Raw genomic sequence first — 22202 nt, forward strand, 5'->3', positions numbered from 1 at the left:
TCTCGGCTTTGGTTGTTCATGTTGCGTTTAACGCGGCGCAAGTCACCGCGCAGGGCTGGAGAAGGGATGGTTTGTCCCGCCCAAGAGGGAGGGGTAGCGCCTAGGCAATGCTGAGGGGAGACATCTTCGGCCAAAGGGCGAAGTCCGGGCCGCGTTCTCTGCCCGGGCTCTGAGCGCTGCTGGGGTTGGAGCCCGCGCTGATCTTGGCCTCGGCATCCGTGGCCCCCTCAGAGGCAGCGAGGAGCAGTGCGGGGCTCAGCGTGGCGGGGGTGGGTCCCGCCATCGAGGAGAGACGTGAGGAAGGTGAATGCAATCCTGTCCAGCCATGGCGGGGTCTGCTCCTGCCTGTGTGCTGGGCATAGACCTGGGCACGACGTCGGTGAAGGCAGCGCTGTTGGAAGGGACAGAGAGAGGGCAGGTGGTGGCAGGGAGCTGCTCCAGGGAGACACAGGCATACACCAGTAGCCTGGAAGCTGGACCACAGGTAAGGGGGAGCAGATAGCACTGCAGACACCCAAAGGGTACCCTTCTTGCCATGAAGCAGCTGGTTTGTTCTGGCACATTGTGAAGCCTTGAGTGGCTTTCTTGGATTGTTTTTGTGCCTAGGTTGACAAATGGCTGCTGCAAATAGAACTAAAATGCTCTCTGCTGTTCAAGAAGGTCAAGTACAGCTGTTTTAAGAAAGAGTCAGGTTCTGGGAAGTTGCTTAAGACAACTAAAACTGATCTCCCATGAATCATCACCTCGTCTTCGGTGCTGCCAGTCAGGAAACAGCATCCACTTGCCAACTGGAAGGGCATTTTGCATGCTAATGTGAGCTGGAATTACAACTGGAAATTCCCTGTGGAAATCACCAGGAAACATGTTCTCCTGTTAAAGATCTTTACATCCATTGGGTTGGTCAGGCTGAAAAAGGAAGAGTCAGAATCATAAAAAACAAGTATGGACATTTCTTCTAGCCTGATATTGTCATGAGTTCAGGTGGTAATTTCTGAGTGAAGATACCAAACAGGCCAGCTCCCCATTATGCATCATGTTTATGCAGCCAAAAGTATGTATGTGCAGATGAGTTTACATCTATATGTAGACATACTTGAATACTTTTGCTTATAATCTTCATACTGGTCTGTCACAAAGGAATCTGGATCTTCAGAAGTGTGAAAGCTGGAATGCAGCTGCTTTTGTGGCACCATTTGCTCAGTATGCCAAGTAGATCAGTTTGCTGGTAAGGTCTAGGAATAGAGTATCTAAAAACCAAGTATTAATGTCAAAATATTCCAAAATTGGAAGGAAGTAGCTATAGAGGGGCTTTAGGAAGGCCTAAGGAAGACAACACCCAAATAAACCTTTCTCTGAGGAAAAAGAGCAACAATGTATAAGGTGAACTAATGAAAACATATAATGGAGTGTTAATGGATTTTTTAATGTATATTTGAGCATAACTCAGGCAATTAAGGATTATTTGGCCTTCAGTTTAAGAGGCTGTTCTCTCTCAACTTTCTAGTCTTGTTTTTTTAATTTTTGTGGTTTTGTGGTGGTTTTTACTTTTTTTTTTTTTTTTTTTTTTAATTTAGTGAATGTTATTCTAATACATGCTATTAAGCTAAATGAATGCTGTTCTTCACTTCAGACCAGAGGAGCCTTGTTTAATAAATACAATGCCTGAATTCTAATGGTTTCATGCTCAGAATAATGCTTTATGATTACAGGGAATGGAGCAGAATGTCCGAAGAATAATAAAAGCATTGAATGAATGCCTTGCTGCTCTACCTCAGCAGCAGCTTCAAAGAGTCACTCACATTGGCATTTCAGGACAAATGCATGGGATTGTGTTTTGGAAAAAAGATAAAGGTAATATTAATTATTTGGCATTCCTGTTCAGAGTGTGAAACTTGCACTTTGGTCTTCAGAATTAAGAGAAGATGATCTGTGGGAGTTTTGCTTTAATTACAGGAATTTCAGCTGCTGACTGTAGATGACTGTGTTATTTACACAGAGTAGTTGAAGGCTTCAGTCTTGTGAGATCCCTGCAGAGTCAGCACAGTTATTAATATGAAGGAGGAATAACATATTTGTGGCTTGCTAATTGTCCATCTTGTGCTATCTACTGACAGTTGAAAGAACTTCTGATTCATGTGAATGACTTCTTTTGGAGGGAGGGGAATACTGTTCACCACATCAAACAATAGCTGTTGCCCAGTATTTGAAACCTTTCTAATGGTTCTGTGGCAGCAGTGTTAGTTGTTCTGTGTATACCTTGAAAAATTAACTGTGCTTGATCTTTAAGTTAGAATCTGCATAGCATAGCTCTCCAGCAGTGAATATTTCTGTGCTATTTAGAAATGCTGTTGAAAGTGCTGCTTGAAAGTTCAATAAACAATGTTTTCAGTCTTTTTTTTTTTCCCCCCTTCTCAACTCTCAAGGTGTTTTGTTTGTTTTTTTTTCCCAGCAAGTCTTAGATTGTTGCTTATGCTTCAATGAGTAGGAGCTGAAAGAATGATTATAGTCACGATTCTGAATGCTCAGCTGCTTGAGGAATGAAGGGCCAAGACCTCAGGAACAAAACCAACTGCAGTGAGGTAGCCACATGGGGTTTGATTGTGCAAATACTCAAACAGCATTTGTGACAGGGAGGATGTGTGGAATATTCAGGCCTTGGCTCGCCAGCCATGTCAGATAGGGATGGATTAATTTCTTGGCTGACATCCTACCAAAGTCTAAGGCTTTCAGAATGCAGTTCCATGTCTTCTTTCTCTTTGCTTTATGATGGGCACATCTAAACAATTATATCACTCTTATAATACTGGGAGCTACACAGATTAAGCAAAGATTTATTGTAAACCACAGAACAGATTTCCCAAAAGTGCTGGTCACTGCCTGTCACAAGTTGTCAGGGTCTTAATTGCTTTTAGAGACTCTGCTGTTCATTACTGGCTGTAATTTTATGTTAAATACTAAACTGATTAGAAAGAAGAAATCCAGAGGCTGATGGACTGAAGGAGCCATTGCTTGCTTTCCAGCTGTCCCAAGGGCTACATAACAGAGCCTCATGGGTTCATGGCAGACACAGATTCTTATGTCATACTGGTTAATATTTTATTTCCTAAAGCCATGTGCCACTTCTGTTTCTTTTCTGTCAAGGGAAAGAGGGTGTTTGCTCTCACTTGTTTTGAGTACACTAAGTGAAACCATGCACTTTGGGACACAAAATGCATTTTCAATGGAATCCTTTGGGGTAAGATTTATGGTTAACAATATTTCTTAAAATCCATTTAAAACTAGAGAGGCAAACCAGTTGGAAATTCAGTTCAAACTGACTTGATGGAGCAGAGAATTAAGGGAACAAGAAAAACTGTGTTTGCTTTACATGTTTCATGTAGTACTTCCCAGCTTTCAGGGCTACTTGTTACTGTGGGAGTGTAACTTCAGATTCCTGTCCCCAGCCCAGAAAAGACTTTTAGCCATGTTTGTGCTGGCCAGTTCAGCAGCTGGGGATCTTCTCTGACCTGTAGGACGAGTGACAAAGCACAGCTTGAAACTGCTCCCATCCCTAGCCCAAACCCAAAAAGCTGCTTCAGTTACAGAGCCAGCTGGAGGGGGCGTGTGTCTGTCCCCACAGTGTGCCAGACATCACCTGGGAGAGCAGCAGTGGTCAGAGGTGTGCTGTGACAGCAGAGTGTGCTAACAGACATCCCATGGCAGTGCTTGCTCTGCTGCTGGACAGGACCTTTGCAGAAGTGTTCGTGGTGAGCATGTCAGGGCAGGAAGAAGCCTTTTGGATTGGAGCTGTGAAGGCTCTGAGCAGCTCTGAGAAGCTGCCATAATTTAACCCAGGCCTTTGTGTGAAGGGATGTGAAGGTTTCATCAGAGGTGTAGTGTTCTGTGTTCAGAAGGAACATGCTGGGCTGGTAAAATGGATTCAAACTCTATTCTACCCTTTGTGAAGCTTTGTTATGGACTACAGCTGCTCTGTAGTACTTTGCAGTCCATTGTTCTATACACACAGATCCAGATTTCCTATTGCTTTGGCTCAGAAAATGATGGAACTACAAGCTATCCATCACAGACAGTTCCTTACTAATCCAGCATTCTCCAGGTTGTGGCAGATCCCAGTTAAGGTTTGTATGGGAGACCTGTCAAGCTGTCAGATCAGCTCATTAACTCCCATAGCAGAACTGTGGGGTTTTTTGTTGCTGTTGATCACCTGTTATTTAAGTTGTATAATAAATATCCCAAGGTGCAACTTGCTTGTCTCTTTGGGCAAGAAGAAAGCCCTTCAGTGCCATTTTCTGTTCTAGCAAAGGCTGCCTAGCATTAGGATGACATCTAGGGCTGGAAAGTGTGACTAATTAATTTGATTACAATGACTCCTGGCACCATGTCTGCTCTTTTTCCAATATATTTGACAAATTACTCAAAAGTGTCCAGAAATGAAGATTGCCAGGCAGAATATGCTGCAGGGAGTCACTGAACTTCTTGGATACTGTGTGTTTCAGGGTGCAAGTGGACAGAGGGTGGGACAGGCCCCACCTTTGAGCCAGAGGAAGTCAGTCACCTCATTACTTGGCAGGATGGCCGCTGCAGCCCCACCTTCCTCTCTTCTCTTCCTCTGCCACAGTCACATATCAGCTTGGCTACAGGATTTGGGTGTGCCACAGCCTTCTGGTATTTAAAGAAGAGGTACTGGGAGCTGTTTCACCTGCAGTTTCTCATCTTGAATTTATGTGACAATTAGTATTCCTGTGACATGTTAATGCCACTACTGGCTGCAGTTCTCTGTAATCATCATAAAGCAGTCAAAGAATAGAGAAAATGGCAGCATTCAGTACATGCAACCAAGCACACAAGAGTCTTTGACCTCATAAAAACACTGCTGGGATCTTTTATGAAAAGAAAAGCTTCTGACCATATATTAACTGATGCCTTGAAGTGTCACAGAACAATTCTAGCCATTCTACTGCTCAGAGGAGTTCTGCTGATGCAATTGAACACTGCAGTTTTGCTTTGTGCAGATTGTGAAAAGTACAAACATGCCTAAAACAGCAAGAGAGTTGCTTTGCCCAGTTCCCGCCAGCTGCTAAAACAAACAGTCCCTAAATTAATTTGCATTCCTTCCTTCCTTAGACACAGAGATCCCTATGAGGTGTTACAAATTCTCTGCTTTGTTGTGGCATGTTGCAGAGGATACAATTTTTCACTTAGGCATCAGCACCACTTGCTTTTCAGTTTCATCTCTTGTATGCTCTGCTTCTCAAAGAGCCAGTGTCTGAGTCCAGGTCCAATAAATGGGGAAAAATGTATTAGATTGGGGTTTTTTCCAGCATGTGTTCTGCAAATATAGGGAGCATGGCATGTGTAATTCCTGACTCCAGCTGCTTCAGTTTGCTCCTGCTTTTTTTGTGCCATTAAGTACATTTCCATTTATGTTTTTGTTTTTAAAATGTTTTATTTAAAAGTCCAGATTTTCTGAAGTCTTACGATGCAGCTGGCACTATCCATGACTATGTGGTTGCTATGTTGTGTGACCTGAAGAAGCCACTCATGTCTGTCCAGAATGCTGCCAGCTGGGGATATTTTAATTGCACAAACAAGAGCTGGAATACTGACATGTAAGTGCTAAGGTCATTCAGAAGGGTTTGTGCATTTCAGTTTGATAAAAAGGGATTGAAAGTTACTCCTAATCAAGTAGGGTAGCCTGTAGTGAAGAAATATTGAGTTTTCTCTGTTTTGTAAGATACAAATCTTTAAATTACATAAATTCTGGCACAGTATTTTTAGAAATACCTGAGACAGGAGACAGCAGAGCTGAGAGATTTGTCCATGGGGCCAAGTATACCAAACTGTTCTCTTTAGTTATTTAAGCTGAGCTCCTTTGCCAGCTGCTAAGACTCACTGGAAGTCTTACAGAAAATTTGTTTATTTATTTACCTATTTATTTCAATGATTTGTTCTTTCAGGGCTGAGTGCTAAGGCCTTGTATGTTTCAGGGCTTAGGTTAGGCCAGGACTCCAAGATGAAAAGATCTACTCATGAAGGTATGAAAGAGTGACAGAAACTTGTGTATGGCCTCCCAAACTTTCACTGCTCTGGGGGTTTTGCTGTAGCAATGTAGAATATCTTGCAGTTTGATTATGTAAGGAGTTTGTTGGACTTGACTTTGTGATTTGGTTTTGAACCACTAACTGCATGAAAGCTTCAAAGACACTTAGAAGTTGCATTTTTTTGCTGCTTTTGGGATTGTGCCTTCACCCTGGAACTGTTTGTCTGTTTGACATCAGCAAGTTAAACTTGCTGAATGTGTACTGCTGGGTACTTTCAAGTAACCAGGTTATATATACAGGAAAGCTATTTATTCTTCTAGACTATTCTAGTTAACCCACCCCCTTTAAATGGAATGCTGCTTCTGTGCAACACAAAGCTTTCAGAATAGGTGAAAGCATCCATAAATCCAGCAGCCACAAATGAATGGCCAGGTTCACTTCCAAGTGGTCTCTGTAATCATGCCACACATTCCCATGCTGCTTTCCTGCAGTTATATTATTCTGATTGCAGATTGGAAAAATCTGGCTTTCCTGTTCACTTGCTTCCAGAGGTGGGAGACCCTGGCAGTATTGCAGGCACGACAGTCTGTGCATGGCATGGAATTCCCAAAGGAGCAAAAGTAGGAGTTGCTCTGGGAGATTTCCAATGCTCTGTTTATTCCTGTCTGACTGAGAAGACTGATGCAGGTAAGATCATCTTGGTATCTTCCTCAGTTTTCACTGTCCTCCTTCAGGGATAGCCTGGTAAAATGCTGATTTATTTTTTTTTCTTCTGTTTTTTAATTATTTCTTTTGTGTTCTAGTTCTTAACATCAGTACCTCTGCTCAGCTGACTATCTCAATGCCCCTGGGTTTCCAGCCTCCAGAGACACCAGATACTTCCTCAGCTGTTACTTATTTTCCCTACTTCAGTGGTGACTACCTGGCAGTGGCAGCATCCCTGAACGGAGGCAATGTCCTGGCAGCATTTGTGGACATGGTGGCACAGTGGACAGAAGAGCTAGGTAAGCTATTTCAACAATAATTAAAGCTTAAAACTCAGATTGTTCAGTGAGGTAAGAGGAAGCTAAGGCAAAGGAACAAGCCTAGAACTGTTTTATTATGCCATATAAGGAACAAGGATGCAGCTCCTGGGTCATGCTTCCTAGATCTCTGGAATTTCCTGCAGGAGCTTATGAACACGCTGGGACAGTCAGGCTTGGACTCCATATTCACAATGCCTCAAGGTTTTTGTTTCAAGAACACAAGAAAATTATTTTTTTACAAGTTGTTTTTCAAAAGGAAAGGTCAGCAAGTTTGAGAACAGTATCTACCATTGTATGACTGCAGTCTGAAGGACTCCCTTGATTAGATCAGTTGCCTTTTGCTCTGTGTTTTGTAGCACTCTAATGGATTTTAAGACTCAAACTCATCCAATTTTTTCAAGACTCAAACTCATGCAATATCTTCTAAGTGTTTAAAATATGGTCTTCAGGGTTGGGCTTTTGGGTTTTTTTTAATAGTCTCTTGGGTTTTGTAATATGGAAATAAGCTCTAAAATTGTTCATTCAGTCAGCACTCGAAGAGAACTTTCCATTCAGGTGCAATCCAGCCATTGGGGCCTTTAAAATACTTAGTGTAGTGTAACTTAGCACAGTATAGGCAAAGAGAAATAGTTGTATTATCAGGAAAAGCAGTTTCTGTAATCAGAAAAAGATTGCTAAACAGGCACTAGGTACAATTGGATGGGGAAGCTGTGGTTCATAATCCTGGGAAAACAACTACCTTTGGGACAGGGGAAAGATGTACAGTATTTTGCTGAACAGGGGGATCAGCTCCATTTGAAGCCTCCACACCCCTCGGCAGTAACACAGTGTTTCCCATCTGCTTCTCAGGGCTTCAGGTTCAGGAATCTGCCATCTATACAAAGATAATCAGTGCAGCCTTGGCTCAGAACGACAGCAAACTCTCGGTCCACCCAACCGTATTTGGAGAGAGACACAGTCCTGAGCAGCTGGCGTCGGTGACCAATATTGCTGTCTCTGACCTCTCCCTGGGGCACATCACAAGGGCTCTGTGCCGCGGCGTTGTTGAGAACCTCTGCTCCATGCTCCCTGTGCCGCGGCTGCAGGAATCGGGAATCAGGAGAGTCCTGGGGAGCGGCAGCGCCCTCGCCAGGAACCAGGTGCTGCGCCAGGAGGTGGAAAGGGTTTTCCCATTCCCTGTCGTTTATGGGAAGGATGTCGATGCTGCTGTGGGGGCTGCCATGGTGATGGTCCACAGAAAATAAAGTCGTTGTTTGCAATGGCCTGGGACAAAACCTCTTGGGTTTTTTCTTTTTTTTTGTAAAAATTATTTCCTGGCTGTGCAGCGTTTCCTTTCACTTCTTTAATTTTTTCTGGGGTTGTATTCACCAGGCCATCTCACTCATTACAGTGGGGGGGAAAAAAAAAAAGAGAGAAAAGCTTGCATTTAATGTCTTCTGCACATTTCATTGCTCTCTCATTCCCATTTGTGAAATGAGGAGTAATTATCAGATTAAATTTGACTGAGTGACTAAGGAAAGATCCATTAACATTCTGCATAAAATGATATTTCATGTGAGGCTCATTTTCCTGGTAGGAAATCTGTTTAGAAGGACCAGGAGACATGAGTAGCTGTCTGTAACTTAGCCTGTTGCTTTCATTAGGTACTTCTTGTCAATAAGCTGTCTCACAATATTCATATGTATAGGCAGCAGACAGGGATGTCAGCCTTGTCTGGGGAGTTGGGTGGCTCTTGGACAGAATGAGTGGCAGTTCTCTCACCTTGCATGTTGTCTCTGGAAAAGATCTTTGCTTGAACATAACCAAACAATTAAAATATAACATGGGGGATTATTTCTGTGGGTACCCAGGTCAAGAACAGTTGACTAAAGTGAAAGGCAAGGCCAGGCCAGTACTATGATAGGAAGTAACTGGAATGTGGGGCTTATATCTAAGTGGAAAAAAGATTTACAGGGTGAGATGTAGCTATTTTTCTTATTCAGGCAATTGTTTTGGGATTTGGGTGTAGAATGGACTAGGGCCTCTCTGAAACAATCAGAATTGATGGTAAACAAGGTGGATGTACACCTTTCTTGCTCAAATGGCACTGGGAAGGTAGTTTTGTGTTACCTGGATACAATTTCATTACTTAAAAGTGTGTATTCCAACTGAAACGTGGAAGTGTATTCCCACCTTGCCCATTAGCAACATCAAGACTGCCTCCTTTTTGTAGTAAGTAAGCTCTTCTGAGATCTTAATTAGAGATGGATTAATTTCCATCTCCCTCCAGACATCTATTTGATGCTGTGTTTAGGGAACAATTGGCATATATAGGAATTACAGTGTAGATTTTGTAAAAAGTCTTAATTGTGTTATATGTAGTTCTCCCTTTAATTTTATTTTAAAATATTTTTGCATCAGCAGGTCTGCTTTCATTTTTATTGAATAACTGGAAAGAAGTACATCTGGAGGATACAGCTTCCAGATCTTTAATACACATGCTGATATTTTTCCATTTGCAGTGGTGGAGAAGGCTCTGAATTGGTAAAATCATTCTCCAGCACAGAAGTCTCACAAATTCTGTTCAGCATTCTGGATGCAGGACCCAAAACCAAGATTAAATTCTTTCCTGTTTATTATTGGTCTGTCTAGATAAGTTTTTACATTTTGTACCTTTGAACCAGGTCCCCTGCTGAGATGGAGCATGATATGTCCAACCACTGTTGGGAAAAGCAATGGAGTGCTGCTGGTAGGAAACAGCATCTTCCCAAGGAATACACATCAAGAAGGCTGATGGAGGAGGCATCAAACCTCAGAAAATAGCAGAAATCTCCCAAAGAGTGTACATCAGAGAGCAGTAAGACTGAAAGGAGCTGGTGTCTGGAATGGGAGAGGAGAGGGAAAGAGTATTTAGCTAAAGGGACCAGCAAGAAGCTGGAGATGGAATAAAGCAGACCCTGTACTGATCCATATAATTTCCAAAGCAGAGTCTCTGAGCTGGAGAGAGAGAATTGTGATGCTGAGTGAGGGGTTCTGCTCAGCAAAGTTCCAGGAGCACCAGCTCAGGACGTGGCTGATTGGTAATCTATCCTTATGCATTAATAAATGTGCATTTTATCTCTTGTGAGTGCCATGCCATGAGGTGATTTAAAGAGTATAATTAGTTTGCTGTCAAACAGGCAAATACTGTATTCTGTTATCCACACGTGGATAGGTGGCAAGACAGGAAAGGTAGTTACCTTTTGCAAAACCTAAAGCAGATAATGTCATTGGGTTATTTCATGATCTAACTCAAAACCCCAGGAGCTGCAGGTCTGGAGGATGCTTCTAACCTATCACCTACAGCCTATCAGCTCAGCCTGCTGGAAAAGCTGTTTCACTAGACTAGTTTTTGGCAAAAAGGTCTTATGTAAGTAAAATACTTAACAATATATCACAGTGCTTTTATCTTTAAGGATGTTAGATCTATTCTAGATAACATTATTTTACCTGATGACATCAATATGGGAAAGCAGACTTACATATATGTATTATTCAGATAAAACATAGCAAGAACATGGAATGGTACAATGGCTTTAGGTTCACTGTGTCATTGGTTTTCCCTCAACTCTCTTCAGAATCAGCTTACCTGTAAAGTACTTGGTGGAGCTTTAAAGCAGCTGCCCAAGAAAGATGTCCAGGAAGATGGCTGATCTAGGAGAAAAGTTGTGGCATATTTTACAAAGTTTTTAAATGGAAATGAAACTGACCCACAGAAACAATTGTTGTCCTGTGGTCTGGGTGTTTTTTGCAAGCTTTGAGTGTATTTACAAAGAGGAAATCTGGAGAAAGAGTATCCATTACTGAATGCAATTAAAGGGGATGGAAAAAAACCCCAGCAACTTACAGCATTTCTTGTAAAGAGCTTTGCTAAGCTCCTGGGAATAGAAGCTACTGAGGCTTCTGGTTCCAGAATTGATCTTAATGATCTTATTACTCTATTCCCTATTTTTCTAGTGAAGTTCCATTGATTCTAAAAATCATCAGACACACAGGGCACGTTTGCAGACCAATGAAGTGGAGAAGCAAACTCTGAGGTCTTTTCAGTCCGAGCTCCTTGAAGGAGGAATATCTGGCAGCATCAGAGGGTGCATCAGAGGGTGTTCACTGAGGCTGGACTGTTTTGCTGAAGACAGGATTTTTTTGGCAATATTTGTAAGTTCTGCATGTATATTTGAATATCCTGGGTGTTAGTTGTAATAGTTGTAATCTCCCTTTGGTATTTATTATGTGATCAGGTTAGATATTCTATCAAAAATATTTCATTTCTTATTTCAAATGACAATGTACACATAGGATTCAAAGACTTTAAGAAGGTCATGCATTTTTTAGGATTTTTTTTTTTTCTCCAAGAATCTTTCCATAGAATTTTGAAGCTTGTTTCCCTTGCAAATTCACACTCATGAGGAAATGTGGATTTGTCTTCATTATCAAAAGTATTACCAAGAGGGTTTGGAAAGAAAACCAGATCTAATGAGTGAAACAGGTTTGAGCAAATTGCCAGGAGTGAGTCTGTTCTGTGGATGTTAATACTGCACCTATTCTGTGGAAAATGAATGATTCCATTTTTCATAGCCATCTCTCTGGTATTTTTGGCTCGATACACATTAATTTAAATAATACAAAAACTCCTAAAATTACAGATTGCTTTATCCTCAGTGTGTGTTTTTTCCATTTTTTCCTGAAAAATATAACTTTTAAAGTGGAAATATTTTTCTATATGGAATTTCTTATTTATAGAACAATTAATAAGACAAATTATTCTTTCAGAGTGATTGTAAGGACCCAAAGAACGTGTGTAAGGACACAAAGGACATTGTGAGTTAACAGCTGTTGTCAGTAGTTAACCTATACGTTGCTCTTTTGCTTCAAGTAATCCTAAGTATGCTACTTTGCAAATTGATGTTTTCTTTGTATGTTGTACAAAGTTACAGAAAAAACAAATGCCTGGCAAAAATTCCTTTCCTATCCTCCTTGCACAGGAAAACCACAAGTGACCCTGAATGTTAGCTAGTCCCATAGAACTGAAACTCAAGCTTTCATGTACAATGTAGCTTTGTAAACAACCCCTCTGGATATTTCTAGAAGATAAACAACCTTGAACCATGTTTATGATGTTGCTTTCATACTGAATGTAGAGAGGTTACTGCTGTAACTCCTGTATTTCAGTTTATAACTGAAGGTTTTTACAGATTTTGCAGCATTCCTGTGCTCAAAGCTGCAAGGTTTCTAAGCAATCTAGAATTTTGGAGTGTGTTTCTGTGGCTGTGCAGCAGTTCAGATATGATGCATTCCTGTCCTCACTGCTGGAGTTCCAGAATATCTTGAACTTAGTAGTATGAAGACCAAGGTTAAAAGTTTAAAAAGGAAAAGGAAAAAAAAAAAAAAGAAAGCCTGCTCTCCTTTCAGTATAAGAAAGCCTGCTCTCCTTTCAGTATATTTGTTAGCTTGTGTCAAATCCTTTGTGGCTGTAAAGCTGACAAGATCAGCTGTGTGGTCTCACAGTCATCTCTTGTCTGTGGCAGCCCTCCCCTTTCTGTCTCATGTTTGAGGTGACACTAATCTCCCTACAATCAGACACACCAGTTTTCATCTACCACTGCTGTATCTGTGGTAAAGCCTTGAAGTGACAATTTCCTATACACAGGAAGCCCTCTGTGCTTTGTGCACTGAGATGGTTGTGGCACTGACAGGCTTTTCTCACAGGCCTAATATAGAACATACTGTGGCACAAACCAGTTAGAAAGTAGAGAAGAAAAGCAGACATTGTGTTTAGGTTTGGGGTTGTTCAGGCTGTGACAATGATTGGAGGATGGAGTTTTAAGTAGGAATGGTTGCAGTGGGGTGGCTGACAAGCTCTGGGACATGCAGGCTTGCTTTCCCCATTCTGAAATGGACAAGGGCAGTGGGGGGACTCTGACAAACAGCATGGAGTTAATGACCTACTAAACAGTTCCAACTTTGGGCATAGTGAATGTATGCCCATCTGTCTAGCTTCTGGGATCAGAGCAACCAATCCATTCCCTGCTGTTTCTGGAGAGCAGCCCTAAGCAAAATGGGCCTCATGGCTCCATAAAATGCTGACTTGAGATGTTTGTGTGGTTCCTCACAGCCTATCTGCTCATCATGTCTTCCATTCTTGGGAAGATGAAGAAATTTGGCAGTTCTGACATGGAGGAATCTAACGTGACAGATGAACACTCAGATGGAGAGGACTCCATGCTGGAAATGTCTGACAGTCTCCAGGGAATGCCCAGCACCAAGGTGCAGCCACTCAAAAGCAACATTTTTGCAAGACGTGGGAGGTTTGTGATGGGTGACAGTGACAAGGACATGGCTCCCATGGACTCCTTGTACCAGATGGATCACCTGATAGCACCTTCCCTCATCAAATTTCATGCCAATTTGGAGAGAAGGAAACTTCACAAGTAAGTTTGCTGGGTAAAATTTGTTGATAATGAACAGCTTGACAGCTGCAGACTGTTTCCTAGAGGAGCATTTATTCTCTCTCTGAGCGTGCCCATTTTTTCAGTTTCACTATTTTCTATGCCAAAATAAGGAGCATTGCATCTGCAGCTACTCTGCCATACTTCAATGCCATGTTTAGGTCTTGTTCTCAACTTCTCAGCAGCAGATGCATGATTTTATAGAACGTTTCATTGCAGATGATGTTGCAGACTTTGCAGATCCATCTGTACTGATCTGTAGTGCTTCACACAAGGAAATAGAAAATAGTCTTTGGGCAGTTTATGAAAAGTCTGCTATTTTTCTGACTTTAAATAACTGAAATTTACCCCTGTTAGGCACCTCTCTACAGATTCTATCACAGGCTGCTCAGAAAAAGCTTTCAAATTTTATGACCGCAGAAGAATCTTTGATGCTGTAGCCCAAGGCAACACAAGGGACTTGGATGATCTGCTGCTCTACCTTAAGAGAACCTTGAAACATCTCACAGATGATGAGTTCAAAGGTACCCTTCAGTGTCACATACCTTAAGTTTCCCTCTTCTTCTAGCAGTTCTCCTGAGATGAAAACAAATCACCATAATTGTGTTAAGCATCTGCAGGGGGCCCTCTAATAGCCAGTACTTCCCAGTAAATTGGACAATTGATTTTAAGGTTATAAGAGAATTCAGAAAAGCTGAAACTTTCTGTGAAACCCTGAATGAGTTTTCTTTTCCTTTGAAAAGAGCCTCATTAATTCCTGCATGCCTGGGGGTAGATGGGAGGTTTGTAATCACTACTACAGAGCTGTTATCTTTTGTTTTACAGAGCCAGAAACTGGGAAAACTTGCTTGCTGAAAGCCATGCTGAATCTACATGATGGGAAGAATGATACCATTCCCTTGCTGCTGGACATTGCAAGGAAAACTGGAACTCTGAAAGAGTTTGTTAATGCAGAGTATACTGACAACTACTACAAGGGTAAGAGAAACAGCTGCTGGGAGAATATTCTTGGCACTGAGGCTGAAGATAAGATTAGGCAAGGCTTGCAAACACGTAGGAGGATTTATGCCTGAGGATGCAGCATCCCAAAGTTCCAGTGTGTGAGTGCCTGAGCCCACATGCACTGCTAGGTGTGATTCTGCCATTTTTGATACACAGTGATTTAACAGCAGGTTCAGGGAACTTGTGTTTCCTGTCTGTGCCACCTTATTTTTTGTTCAATTCTAGAGCTTCTTAGTCTGCAAAGCTTTCACTGCCATCATCTTACGTGAAGCTGGGTGAATATTGGTGCCTGGAAGCTCTCAGTTTGTGTTAAACATTGAAGATTTCTGTCTGATGAGTGTCTCTGTAGGCCAGACTGCACTTCACATCGCCATTGAGAGACGGAACATGGACCTGGTGAAGCTTTTGGTCCAAAACGGAGCAGATGTTCATGCAAGAGCCTGTGGAGAGTTCTTCAGGAAAATCAAAGGGAAACCTGGCTTTTATTTTGGTAGGGGTGAGCACAGTATGGGCTTTATTGATTGAGTTATCTTAGCATTGTCCCAAGCACAAGCTGTTAAATAATCCTGGTTATGTGGTACTGGGGGCTCAGAAGTAGCAGATGGGCTGTTCTACCATTTAGTCCAAATGCTTACTCCCAAAGACTGAGATTATAAAGAAACACACTTGGTAATTGTTGGCGTGCAGTGGGAGCTTAGTGTCTGCATCCTTTTAAAGGATCTTACCCTCTGTGGTGGCTCTTTTTAAGGGGCTTTTTTTAAGCAGCCATGTTTTTGTGTTGCACTTAAACCCAAGACAATGTGATTCTAATAGCTGCCACCAGAATTGGTTCTGTATCATGCAGAGAAATTCACCTTCTCCTGGGGAAAGGTGAAAACAACATGATCATCTCTGTTTATGCACATATAGTAAGGGGCTTTCTGACCACTGCTTTCAATTGCTTTCCCTCAGGGGAGCTGCCTTTGTCCCTGGCTGCCTGCACCAACCAGCTCAGTATTGTGAAATTCCTCCTGGAGAACCCCTACCAAGCAGCCAACATTGCTGCTGAGGACTCCATGGGCAACATGGTCCTGCACACACTGGTGGAGATTGCAGATAACACTAAGGACAATACCAAGTTTGTTACCAAGATGTACAATAACATATTGATCCTTGGTGCCAAGATTAATCCAATCCTGAAGCTGGAAGAACTCGCCAACAAGAAAGGGCTGACTCCATTAACTCTGGCAGCCAAAACAGGGAAGATAGGGGTAGGTGAGCAGATGTGTTTAACTGTCCCATCACTGTATTAAGTTACACAGGGTACACACAAAACATTTATGCAAGACAGATCTTATCACTGCTTGTTGTTGAGGCCTTTTAGTTAAGAGGAAATGTTGCTGCATATTAACATGCAAAATTGCACAGTCTTCTAAAGGCTGTGAAGTGTGTGTGTGTCTGTGCCCAGCTGGCATTATTCATACACCTCTGCCATGCCATGCCAAACAGAAAGCTGGTCTCTGCAATCACCTGAACTACTAGAGGCCTCGTACTTTTGGCTGGCTGATATAACCTTCCAACAGTCCCCATTCAAAATGACTGCTCAGAGATGTGTAGCATTCATCTCTGGTTTTCTCTTGCAGTTTTGAAACAGATAATGGCAAGTTGTAAGCACTGTTTGTATTTCTTGTTTCCCAGAATCCAGTGAGAAAATTAATTTTGTTTACTTCAGGCTTTGATCTCTGCAGTGCTCAAGTGGTTTGACTTCAGCACAGTTAAAACTAGGGGGAAATTATCCATCCTTGTGGAGATACTGAGGAACCAGAAGTCCATTAGCACTGAAATGTTGGTTGCATTGTTCTTTTGCAATTAGATTTTTGCATACATCCTCAGACGAGAGATGAAAGATCCTGAGTGCAGACACTTGTCTAGAAAGTTCACTGAATGGGCTTATGGACCTGTCCACTCATCTCTTTATGACCTGTCTTGTGTAGACACGTGTGAGAAGAATTCTGTGCTTGAGATTATTGCCTACAGTAGTGAAACACCAGTGAGTATTCACCTCCTTGGCATTTTATTCACAGACTGTTGGGGAACACCTCCATGTTCCACACGGTGTCTTTTGCCTCATTTCTATAAAATGACAATCTCCCTTCCTGAGTTTAGAGGGTACTATGGGGAACACTTGCTGAAGAGGAGTATTTGTTGTTTCCAAAGCCCAGTGCATACTGGTCCCATCAAGATTTTCTTCTTTCTTCTGCTCAGAACCGTCACGAGATGCTGCTGGTGGAACCCCTTAACAGGTTGCTGCAAGACAAGTGGGACCGGTTTGTCAAACACTTATTTTACTTCAACTTCTTTGTCTATGCTATACATATCATCATCCTCACCACAGCTGCTTACTACAGACCTGTAAAGGTTGAAAAGGTATGTTACTCCTGTCAGGTATCAGGGGAACCACCCAGTGCCTGATAACCCAGACCTGCCTCCCATTTGAATGTGTGCTCCCAACATCAAAATTTTCCACTTTCGTGAAGGCAGGAGGAAATTTTCTGCTCATTTTCCAGTCTTATCCCTTTGCTTCAACACATTCTACATTCACTACCTGAAAGGAGGTTGGAGCCAGGGGGGGAGTTGGTCTCTTTTCCCAGGCAACTCTCAGCAAGACAAGAGGGCAGGGTCTCAAGTTGTGCCAGGGGAGGTTTAGGTTGGAGATGAGAAAGAATTTCTTTACTGAGGGGGTGATCAGACATTGGAATGGGCTGCCCAGGGAAGTAGTGGATTCTCCGTGTCTGGAGATCTTTCCAAAGAGCCTGGATGTGGCACTGAGTGCCATGGGCTGGGAACTGCAACGGTAGTGGATCAAGGGTTGGACTTGATGATCTCTGAGGTCCTTTCCAACCCAGTCGATTCTATGATTCTATTCAGAAACCTACCCTGTTACCCCAGAAATGTAGTTGCAAAGCCAGCAGTTTCCTGTCTCATTTTCTTGTCTTATACAGCCTCCCTTCAAGTTTCATCACAGCACTGGGGAATATTTTCGAGTGACTGGAGAGATCCTGAGTGTACTGGGAGGTCTCTATTTTTTTTTCAGGGGGGTAAGATACTTGAAACATTTACTTTTTGCTGTTTGGGTAGATGCAGGAGGGAATCAAACATGCCTCTTCTGTTAATTAACATTGGCTGCTAAGGATGTTTTAGTCAATAGCTATGTTTCTTTTTCTTTGGCTTGATTAGGAGTTACTGGGTTGTGAATGAGCCCCCAGGCTAAGATACAGCTATTTTATCTATTGTGTTAAAAAAGACTATTCTTAGAAGTCAATGAGCATCTTGGCAATTAGCCAAGCTTAAGAATGAGGTACTGCAAATAGCCAGGCACCTATTGAAGACTGTCTGTCAGCCTGAAGTCCCTCTGCTTCCTCTTGGCAGACAGTGGAGAGTGTACAGTGAACCACAGGTCCTCAAGCCAGTGACTGAATGGGTTGTTGTCCTCAAATGAAGCACCCAAAGTGAGAGGAGTCAAGTGTTACTGCAAGAGTCCTCCCCTAGTTATAGCAGTGTTGTGTTTGAGCTTTTCTTGGTACCACAGGTACCACATCCCTGGTATGGGTACCAGTGCTTAGTTGATGCATTCACATGGGAAACATCTGTTCCTGAATGCAGACCTGGTCTTCATTCCCTTTTTTGTTTTTTCCAGATACAGTACTTCATACAGAGGCGCCCATCGTTGAAGACTCTGGTAGTTGACAGCTACAGTGAGGTTCTTTTGTAAGCTCCAATATCTTTGGTTGCATTTCAGCATGAAATAAATTACTGTATGAGATCTGCTCCACTGGCTGAAGCCACTTGTAATAGGAAGGTGCTTTGCTATAATTTCATGAGGTCCTTACAAAATACTTGCCAGTGGATATCATAGCACTTGAACAAGTGACTCTGGATCAGTAATCTGCTTTGGAGGTAAAGGAGGTATCTAAAAGTTCAGTGACTGTGTCATGCAGCAGTTGGAAACAGATCTCCAAGCTGGGCTTCCATTTGAGTGTGTGCATTGGATGTGCAGAAATCCTCTCATTCCTAAAGGGACCTTTGCTTCTCAATAATTTGGGCCCTTTCTCTTTCCAGCTGGAGTGCAGCTGACAAGGCAGTTTCATGGGTTGGTGGAAAGAAGGAGTACTGAAGAAATGAGTGTTTTTAAGGACTTTTCTACTGTTTAGTCACAAAGCTCAGGGTTGAGACTGTGGGAATTTGCATGCGAGGAAACTGAGGAGTTTGTAAGAGGAACTGTAGGATTTGAGAAGGGGAAGAATAAAGGGGAGAGAGGAAGTGTCTCCAAGGCTGCTTTGTGTTTTGGAGAATATCTCATTCTGCCTCATGGGGCTCCTCTGTTCCCCCATCTGTAGCCAAATCAGGACTCTGCAGTCAGACCATGCTTGCCTTTCAGCTTTGTTCACTCCTTGCTCCTCCTGAGCTCTGTGGTGCTGTACTTCTGTGGCCAGGAACTGTACGTGGCTTTCATGGTCTTCTCCTTGGCACTGGGCTGGGCCAACATGCTGTACTACACCCGTGGCTTCCAGCAGATGGGCATTTACTCTGTCATGATTGCCAAGGTCAGTCCAGAGGGTGGGTGGTGAGCCCACCGGAGTGCTCAGATCAGGAAACTGTTGCCAACAACCCCATTTCTAGGAGAGAAGTCTCCATATCTACCTCCATGATACCACTGGGAAATTCTGTGTCACTCAGCTACACTTGGCCATTACTTTTTGAGTCAAGTGATATGGTTTAAAGTATGAGAAAAAACTCCTGCTCCTCATCCATACATTTTAGAGCAGTCTTGATACTATTTTTACCTGCTATGCTTCAAAATAACCACAGTTGGATAGAAATGGATGAGAACAGTGCAGAGTGGTCTGGTGTGAAGTGACACAGTTTTCTACCACCTGGAAACATCTTTGAATATAATTTGTTACCAAACCAAGCAATTAGCTAAGAGGCAATAGCTGGCTAGTAAACCTTTACATATGTGTAGCCAGCTAGCCTGAGGGGCGAAGAAAGATGCAACTGTCTTGATGTGTTTTATTGTTACAAAGATGAAATCATTATCCTGAATATGTGTGCAAACTGTTGCATGAATAACAGAGTTTACAGTCAAGTTTTAGCAATATAAAAATACTCTGTTTCCATGTTGCAGATGATCCTGAGAGATTTATGTCGCTTCATGTTTGTCTATCTAGTATTCCTCTTGGGATTTTCTACAGGTAATACCATACTTGGAGTTACTTCTTGTTATCTTAAAGAATCTCAGAAAAATTCTCAGACTTTTTGGTTTTATATACATGGAACTGAGACAGGACTTTCTGAGGGTGGCAGTTACAGAGAATATTTTATAGAGTACCAGGGGCAAAGCACCATGAAGACAACACATCAGCTTTATTCTCATTTTCATTGCTTGCAATGGAAATATGAAATTGTAGTTTTATCCTACGTATGTGCTTCCTCTTTTGCAACAGCTGTGGTGACTTTAATTGAAGATGACAACGAGGGGCAAGACACAAATAGCTCTGAGTATGCCCGATGCTACCACATGAAACGAAGCCGCCCCTCCTACAACAGTCTGTATTACACCTGCCTGGAGCTTTTCAAGTTCACCATTGGGATGGGGGACCTGGAGTTCACAGAGAACTACAAGTTCAAGTCTGTGTTTGTCATCCTCTTGGTTCTCTATGTCATCCTCACATACATCCTCCTTCTCAACATGCTTATCGCACTGATGGGGGAAACTGTCAGCAAGATTGCACAGGAGAGCAAGAGCATCTGGAAACTCCAGGTTTGTTGGGTCTGTGAGGCTGCTATCCAAGAAGGAAGGTGTGGGGAAATTTTCTAAGAAATTTCAGAGGATCTTTAGGGACTAACATGTTTCTGACAAACAGGTCAGTGCTTCTTTCTCACTCTCCTGAAGTGTTCCTAAAAAAAGTGTATTAGTTCCTTTTCCATTAATATTTGACATTTTGCCTGAGCAGATGTTCCCAATGTTCCACAGATGTTCAGAATTTAAGAAGTACTTTTGTAATTAGACAGAATTACTTGGGCTTTTGATGATGGAAAATCCTGATCAGACTATGAAGGCAGAGACTATCCAAGGGGAATAAACAACCTTTACCAGACTCATAAAGGCACATCAGGTTTTTTTCTGAGATAGGAAAGCAAACTTCATAGTTCTAATCACAGAGCAGAAATTCATCATTTTTAATGACATATTAACAAGGGTGATGTTTCAGAGATGGTTACAATGCCTGCTCTAAAATGGTGACAATGATGAATGCTCAAGGTTATTTAAATAAAGGCAGAATTCAGGATTTGTCTGCTTTCTTTTACTTGGCAGAGAGCCATCACAATCTTGGATATTGAGAACAGCTACTTGAACTGTCTGGGGCGCTCCTTCAGGTCTGGCAAGAAAGTCTTGGTGGGGGTCACACCTGATGGCCAGGATGATTACAGATGGTGCTTTAGGTAACCTGTTTGTATATCAAATGGACAAGCTTTTATAGAAAAACGTGATGGTGTCTGGTAGTGGGGAAAGAACTTTCCCCTGAGAGCATTCCTCTGAACAGTACTGCATGCACACTCTCTGCAGCAGTTGTTTTAATCTGTTCTCTGGGTCAGCTCTGTGGCTTGAGAGGTGGCAGTGTGTGATATAAACTCATCCTGGAGTTTTCTGGGGGTCCTTAGGATACAGATATTTTCTGTTCTTCTCTCTTGCAGGGTAGATGAAGTGAACTGGTCCACGTGGAATACTAACCTGGGCATAATCAATGAAGATCCTGGGTGCTCTCAGGGCCTCAAACGAAATCCCAGTTACTTTATTAAGCCTGGCAGAGGTGAGGGTTTCCAAGACCTAAATCCTACTGTGGGCTACACACCAGTGATAGAAAGTGTGTTGATTAATTGTTAGAGAGCAGACAGCTTATGTGCTTAGTGATAATGGCAGTAGTTAAGTGAACTGCATTTTTAGGCAGCACAAAATGTAAAGGATTAAGTGGGCTCATTATCCACATGGCAGTCTTACTCTGGAATAGAAGCCCCATAGATTGAAAATTCTGACTGTAGGTTTTACAAGGCAGATAATGTGTAATTCCTGAGGAGATGGGATAGTGTGTGATGGCAGCCAAGTAGCCAAAGGCTACTTAGGAGGCTCTGAACTCACATGATCAGTCTCTGCTGTACTTGCCAGCTGAAATATGGGAAACTCATGGAACAGGATGGATAAAACCCCACAAAGTTCTTTCTTTCTGCTTCTTTCTTAATCCTTCATCACCTTCCTATTTAAACCAATTGTATGTTTTCTTCTCTTTTTTGCAGAGGGAAAATATTAACTATTCCTTGCCTGTTTAGTTTCAGGGAAAAACTGGAAAACATTGGTTCCACTTTTGAGAGATGGAAGCAGGAGAGAAGAGCCTCAAAAACTACCAGGAGAAGTCAAATTAAGACCTATTTTGGAACCTTATTATGAGCCAGAAGATTCTGAAACACTGAAGGAAACAATTCCAAAGTCAGCCTAATCTTATTTCATTTTTAAGAAGGTTAATTCTGGTTGCCTACGTTGGTTCTCACAGTTAGAGTGCTTCATTCATAAGGACAGGGATTTATGAAGAAAGGTCAGAGGACTTAGGAAATTCATTAAGTAGGGTAAATAAACT

The 22202-nt window shown here is 42.2% G+C and overlaps 2 protein-coding genes across 3 annotated transcripts; both read left to right on the forward strand.

The window, feature by feature from the left end:
• Nucleotides 1-153: 153 nt before the first annotated feature.
• SHPK (sedoheptulokinase) lies at nt 154-8340 on the forward strand. Of its 2 annotated transcripts, none has more exons than XM_008495101.2 (7): nt 154-484; nt 1710-1851; nt 4497-4680; nt 5457-5609; nt 6553-6728; nt 6845-7045; nt 7916-8340. In XM_008495101.2, exons 1-7 carry the CDS (start codon nt 308-310, stop codon nt 8308-8310), a joined length of 1428 nt encoding a protein of 475 aa, XP_008493323.2. In that variant the 5' UTR covers nt 154-307; the 3' UTR covers nt 8311-8340. The 2 variants fall into 2 exon arrangements, with proteins under 2 accessions (XP_008493323.2, XP_030318406.1); XM_030462546.1 differs by having other exon boundaries at nt 154-303.
• Nucleotides 5910-22155, forward strand: TRPV1 (transient receptor potential cation channel subfamily V member 1). The gene is made up of 17 exons (XM_008495099.2): nt 5910-5914; nt 7323-7327; nt 13197-13512; nt 13888-14054; nt 14356-14508; nt 14882-15022; nt 15484-15782; nt 16385-16561; nt 16777-16938; nt 17514-17609; nt 18209-18279; nt 18950-19115; nt 19697-19763; nt 20016-20332; nt 20888-21015; nt 21268-21383; nt 21898-22155. The coding sequence occupies exons 3-17, from the start codon at nt 13211-13213 to the stop codon at nt 22062-22064; spliced, it is 2529 nt and encodes an 842-aa protein (XP_008493321.1). The 5' UTR covers nt 5910-5914; nt 7323-7327; nt 13197-13210; the 3' UTR covers nt 22065-22155.
• Nucleotides 22156-22202: the final 47 nt, after the last annotated feature.

This window comes from Calypte anna, chromosome 19 (assembly GCF_003957555.1).
Source record: "Calypte anna isolate BGI_N300 chromosome 19, bCalAnn1_v1.p, whole genome shotgun sequence".
Classification (NCBI taxonomy): Eukaryota; Metazoa; Chordata; class Aves; order Apodiformes; family Trochilidae; genus Calypte; species Calypte anna.

Bases quoted from the DNA above. Each gene is read 5' to 3' on its own strand.
- SHPK (XM_008495101.2), top strand. From the start codon at position 308: ATGCAATCCTGTCCAGCCATGGCGGGGTCTGCTCCTGCCTGTGTGCTG. The intron at 1,852-4,496 runs GTAATATTAATT...TGTGTGTTTCAG, and splicing joins GTTTTGGAAAAAAGATAAAG to GGTGCAAGTGGACAGAGGGT. The intron at 7,046-7,915 runs GTAAGCTATTTC...TCTGCTTCTCAG, and splicing joins ACAGTGGACAGAAGAGCTAG to GGCTTCAGGTTCAGGAATCT.
- TRPV1 (XM_008495099.2), top strand. From the start codon at position 13,211: ATGTCTTCCATTCTTGGGAAGATGAAGAAATTTGGCAGTTCTGACATG. The intron at 14,055-14,355 runs GTACCCTTCAGT...TTTGTTTTACAG, and splicing joins CACAGATGATGAGTTCAAAG to AGCCAGAAACTGGGAAAACT. The intron at 20,333-20,887 runs GTTTGTTGGGTC...TTTACTTGGCAG, and splicing joins AGAGCATCTGGAAACTCCAG to AGAGCCATCACAATCTTGGA.